We start from the raw sequence: 6000 nt of genomic DNA on the forward strand, positions 1-6000 counted from the left end.
TGTCTTGAGAGAACCATCAGGATTTTGCAGTAGTTCTGAATGAAAGCCAAATGAGGGGTTATATTTGTCTTAAATCCATAAAATGAAATTTAGCAGTTACTGTAAATGTTTGTTTTGTTGTTTACTTAAACCTGCCAGAGTTGAAAGTTGCTGCTGCTGTGCCTTTGCGGTGATCTGTTAGATCTGTAGCAGAAATAACTACTAGAGCTGCTACATGCTAAACAGACACATGAGGGCAGTATAACCTTTCACTTCAAATCATCACTGACTTCAATTTCAAAATGGGTAAAAGTATTGTTCTATGTTTATTGCAATGTTCTGGAGCCAAACAATGTTTCAGCTGCTGGTACACAGCAACGTCTCTTGGTTTTTTTTTGGTTTTGTTTTGTTTTGTTTTTTAAGAACTGATTTTATTTTTCTACTAATCAAATGACAAAGGCCAGCATTATGAGATGGAAAAGACTGCACTATTTTACTTTCTTTTATTCCACCAGCTATCCTTTCCAAGAGATGTATAACCAAACACTGTGCCTGAGGCTAACAGAAAGAAACTCATAATACAGCAAAAGCATAGAGTTTACTTAGGCTTGGGTAAAAGCAAGCACTCCGTTTCTTCATTAAAAACACAGCAGCAGCTGATTTCCAACATTAAGATGGTTCAGGTCACCACTGGATGCAGAAAATAAGCATTACTTACTTATATTTGGTGGCATGATAGAAATAAAAAGGTTTGAATCATGTGTCTGAATTCCTTATTTGCTCAATGTGGCGTTCGGAGTTCATTTTAGGTTCCTCTTCTTGATGTGTCCTGGCATTCTTCAGAGGATTAAGCTGAAGATGAAAGCGCACAGTGAACCTGAGTGGCAGGAAGTTGTGATCTGAATTTCAGATAAGCAAAATATCTAATGTTTTCCTAGGCCTGTTTCCTGTTTATTAAAGTCTCTACAAAGAAGTCTATTTTGTTTCCCCTAAAATCCTATTAGAACATGAGTTTCTAAGAGGGTAATCAAGTGGATGGTTCATTTATAAATCAATATAGTTTTTTTTTTTTTTTTTTTTCTAAAACGTAAACCTCATCTTAAAAGCATACATTTTCTGACAAAAACATCACCCATGGCAGGAATATCCTCACACTTTACTTTTTGAGCATGTTGGCATAGAGAAAAATTAAATAAAAAAAAAAGACAATAGCTAAAACACAAACACGTTTTACTTTAGGTGAGCGAATAAAAGAGCCGTTGTGCCTGTGGTGTTTTGTTACACAGCTAAAAATAAAAAAAGACACTATGCTTCCAGTCTAAACATTGTTTTCAGTGTGGTTCGCCTATTTCTGCAGGTTTAACACACATCAACCAGATGTGGAACAGGAGAGCCGTGAATAAGGGGAAGCAATAAAAATAGCTTCTGAGAGAGCTCTCGATGCAGGTGAGTGAAAGCAGCAGAGATGTTTTCGGTGAGCTTTGTCGAAACTTTTTTCCCGCTTCTCTCCAGTGCACAGAGGAGAGCGGGGTAAGACTTTCCGGTGCAGCTGAGAATTCGGAACCGTGTTTTTAATCTGAGGAGCAGTCATCCTGAAGCAGCAAGCAGACACCCAGCTCATATTTATCCCCACCAAACTGACTAAAAGACAACGGACTTCTCTGTGGATCTCTAGCGACACCCCCCCCATCCTCCCCATCGACCGCTCCCACTTCCCGTCTGTATGAGTTTTGTCCTAAATGCTGCACCACATTTAGAGCAGTGGAATAAATGTGTGGCGTTTTCCTTTCATTAGCTGTCTTTGAGTCTCTTAAACTCTTTTATGAGCTGTCTCATAACAAGTCATGCACTTGTATTCTCATCAGTGTGAGGGAAGCAGAAGATGGCGCGAACAGGGGGGAAGCTGCTCTGCCTCTCTTTACGTCTGTGGAAGAGCGAAGTTTTTTAACGGGCCGGTATTCAACACGATCCGTTGGCGCGAACGATCAATCCGATGTAGACATGTCACTTTGAGTAAATGGTATGTGTGGGATTGTGCAGAAACAGACATGCCAGTGTTTAAATGTAAAAAATATATATATTAGAAGTGAACTTAAAGTGATTGGATTAGTTATTCACGGCCTTTTCTCTTCCAGGCTCCAAGCAAAACTCTGAGGTGCCAAAATTGTTTAAAATGTAAAATTTGGAAGCCACAAATTGCGTTATAAAGAGTCTTTAGCGTGTGTAAAATAATCCAGTCCAGGTTTGACCGGTCAAACCATCTTAAATTTTGACCAACTGCAATCCAGATTCCTTAAAAACAAACTGTGAAACATCTAATAATCAGGTTCCTATTGATCAGAAACATATTTTAGTAATTTCCCTCTAGCAATAAAGTAAAGAAAAAATTGAAATGTGGTCAATTTAGCTCAAGAGCAAATGTTTTGCGTTTACAATTTGCACTCTAAATGTATCTTTAATTTATTTACAAGACATATATTTACAAAATATAAACACACACAAAAAAGTACTTCCTTGTTCTTTATGTCATTGAAGTAAGGTATCCCCATAAAAGACATTTATTTTCATTTTGGACTTTATGTACAAAGAAATTATGTTTAGAAAATAAATGAATCCTTTGAAAAAGTCTGTTTGAAATCCAGACTGAGAAAAAAAAAAAATCAGAGTAAGTGAACAAGGCTAGTACTCTTTGTGTGCTGTAATTAAGAGGATGATTAAAAACATACATCGGGTTAGCTCTAATAATAATTTCAAACACAAGGTTGCTTCTCATTTGAACTCATTACTCTGTGCCCTATTCTTTGCCTAATATAGCTGGTTTCATAATAGTTACATGTGGAGTTTCACTTCTTCGCCTGAAACATGTCAGTGCTGCACCTGCGATGGCTCAGAGGGTTTATTAAAGCTGGGTCATTTTTAACTGGTAATCAAGAGAAGTGAAAATATCAGGTTTTGTTTTGAAAAAGCTTCATTTTCACCTCTATTTTTTTCAGCAAAAGTTTCCATGGCTAGCAACACTTAATCTCGTGAACAGCGATTTAAAGCAGCTTACAAACAGTCGGTGTTATCAACAGTAAATGCCACATTTTTCACAGGAATTAGAAAATGGCATTAAAAGACTGTGACTCTCAAAACACCTTTGCTGAAATTCTACAACTCACTTGAAAAGCAAACATGTTGCACGTGTAAAACCACGTTAAGTCCCTAAACCAATACATGTTACAGTAGATCTGCTTTTGTAGAAGTCTATCACCATTCCACATCCTGACTTTACAATATCTACTCAGCAGAAACTCGTGCATTTCTGTCAAAATTTTCAGGCAAAATAATTCCATAGTTGATTTAGATGGATATTTCCCTGAGGGTAAATCCCAAAGGGATGAATAAAGTTTCTATCTATAGACCCTCTTTATATTGTTTACAGAAATTTGATGAAGTCCTTGAAATAAATGGAGTTTTCAATTAAATTCAAATCAAATGGGTCAATAAAGTGAGTCTGTTACAATATATGTAGAAAAAGTTGTTAAATTGCTTACTATTGATCTAATTTTGTACACAAAAGAACCTGAACATTTTTTTTTAAATCCACTGTATTTGATGTTTTAATCTTTATTTGAGTCCTTATCTTTAGAAATGATCCGATGATTCCTCGAAACATAGTTTCTAGCATCTTCAGAACTCCTTCTGTGTGAGCATCAGAAACAAAAGCTTGAATTTTAGGATGAAAGTTTGACAGGAAATTATTCATATTTCTGTGGAAAATGAACCTTCTTTCAACCGCCATAGACAAAAAAAACCACACAAAAAAACACGACGCACACCTGAACTATGCTTGCATCGGTTCTGATTAGCCCCCTTTCACTTCCACACCACATGTTTGGTCACGAATGATGTGAGAAGTCATCTTGCTACATGCATGTCAGTGTCATCTAAGACGTATTCGCTTGGCTACACCCGAGGGGACAGACTGATACAAAAAAAAGAACAAGTGGTTGGTGCTCACATCCTGTGTATTCTGCTGGGCTTTCGCACAGCTTTGCTCTCCGACAGCGGCAGCCGTGTCTGTTTCTGCCGCATCTACAAACGTTTCTGACATTTTATTTTATTTTTTTTTTACCTTACAAAGTTTCTTTTTCTTGCCCTCAGTGGGGCAGGCCAACTTTCGTTTATGGTGCAATCTACCCACTTTTCAGAGTTGTCTGTGTCGCCTTGCAAAAGTATTTTCAGGCTTTGCAATGTCACGACTGTGAATCTAATGGGATTTTATTTGATAAATCAACACAGAGGCATGTATATAATTGCAAATGCACCTTGTTTCCTTCTTAACTAAAATGGTGCATGGTTAGGATCAGGGATTAAATATATTCCAGTGCAACCAACTGCCTTCAAGTGTTATTCATAAACATATGAATAGTTTTCGCAAGGCTCTGTAGCTCTGATTACTATATTGGTTTGGTCACCAGTGTCAATCAGTGGCAGAGTATGGTTACTGTGGAGCTACTGGCCTCACACAGTTAATTAAGGGACAGATAAACATCAGTTTGCAGCAAACACAAGACGTAGTAGAGTCGTCACTTTTGTCGTAGAACCGGCGTGACGCTCCAGTACTCATTTGGGTTTACCCACCCGCCCAGTGTGGGCGTCGTACAGCTCGACGAGGCATCACCGTCACTGCTCAGTGAAACCCGAAAGGCATTAAGTGAGCTTTGATCTTACCTGGAATGACCTCGAAAAGAAATTTCCCCCCTTCATCTCCGCTGGTTGGATGTTCTGAGACTTTGTTTCCAGGTAAAGAGATGACACCCTGCGGAAAACAAAGCACAGACTCATCAGCAACACTTCCCTGTTTGCCCTTGATTGCTCATTGATGAAGTCCTGCCTCCGGTCCCACTGCAGGGGTTTCAATTTTGACACCTTCAACTTGACTTGCGCGAATTGAATCACGCATACTGTTTGAGTTATCCAGCTGTTTCAGTGAGTAACCGGAGTTCCTGAGCTCAGCGGCTTTCAGCTCCCATCTCACTGGAATTCGGTTTAAAAATGTACATTTCTTTCCACTGTACAGGTTGTATTGATCCTCTGGGGGCGTCCCAGGATGATCGGTTTAAGTGGTTACGGATGCGTCTCTCTGCTTCGGCTCTGTCCAAAATGATGCATCGCACAATTTAAATAACAAGAGCATCAGCAGCTTTCTGCAGCACAACTCAGTTTTGGTGACTAATGCAAATGTGGTTACCGCTGGCTTTATGCAGGAAGTTTTCTCTTTGTATTTAGAAAGCGAGTGTGTGTTTGAGAGAGGGAGTCACGTTGTTTTAAAGTCTGTACTGATATAAAGGTTGCTGGGTGTGAAATGGACACATCCAGCAACATTACATGTTCAACCAAATAGCGAATTTGAATTGCAGATTTCAAAAATGACCAAATTTGGTCTCTCTTCTTGTGACAAAGCTTGATGTTGAAGGGATTAATCTAATTAGTTATATCTGTTTCTCTCTTGCTCAAAACATGTCAGCTCCCCTTAAGTTAAATTGTTTCTTTGCTTCATTTTCATGAATCTATCAATCTCGATTTCTAATAACCACAATTATAAACAAAGTTTCACTAAAAAGTCATGCAAGGGGATACTTTAAGACAATTGTTTTATAATTTAAAAAAAACAAAACTGAATGATAAATGGTCTATTACTCAACAGTGATACCAGATCTGAGATCAGTTCAAATATATGTTTAATCTTTTGTTGCACCTGTTCCAGCTTTTATTATACCTAACAGTGGTGGTTTTTTCATAAATTTCTCTCTGGGGCAGCTCCTGCTTCTGCTATCTCACAAACAAACAAACATGCCCTGTCCTCTGATAAGGTGTAGCTACTTAAACTTACTTTGCGGCTAACAAAATGAATATATCGCATTGCTTGATACAAATAGTTCAACAGACTGGATGCTTAGAATCCATTTCTTACACACACACACACACACACGCACACACACACACGCACGCACAGTGAATGCTTCACAAATCAGA

At 38.3% G+C, this 6000-nt stretch overlaps 1 protein-coding gene across 2 annotated transcripts in view; it reads right to left on the reverse strand.

Moving 5' to 3' along the window:
- Positions 1-6000, reverse strand: part of arhgap24 (Rho GTPase activating protein 24) — a 76852-nt gene that overhangs the window by 46620 nt on the left and 24232 nt on the right. For both annotated transcript variants that reach the window (XM_007558895.2, XM_007558894.2), the window contains one exon: positions 4696-4783. In XM_007558895.2, coding sequence (XP_007558957.1) covers positions 4696-4783 — 88 coding nt within the window. The remainder of the gene's footprint in view (positions 1-4695; positions 4784-6000) is intronic.

Source organism: Poecilia formosa, unplaced genomic scaffold, assembly GCF_000485575.1.
Source record: "Poecilia formosa unplaced genomic scaffold, Poecilia_formosa-5.1.2 Scaffold100, whole genome shotgun sequence".
Lineage (NCBI taxonomy): Eukaryota > Metazoa > Chordata > Actinopteri > Cyprinodontiformes > Poeciliidae > Poecilia > Poecilia formosa.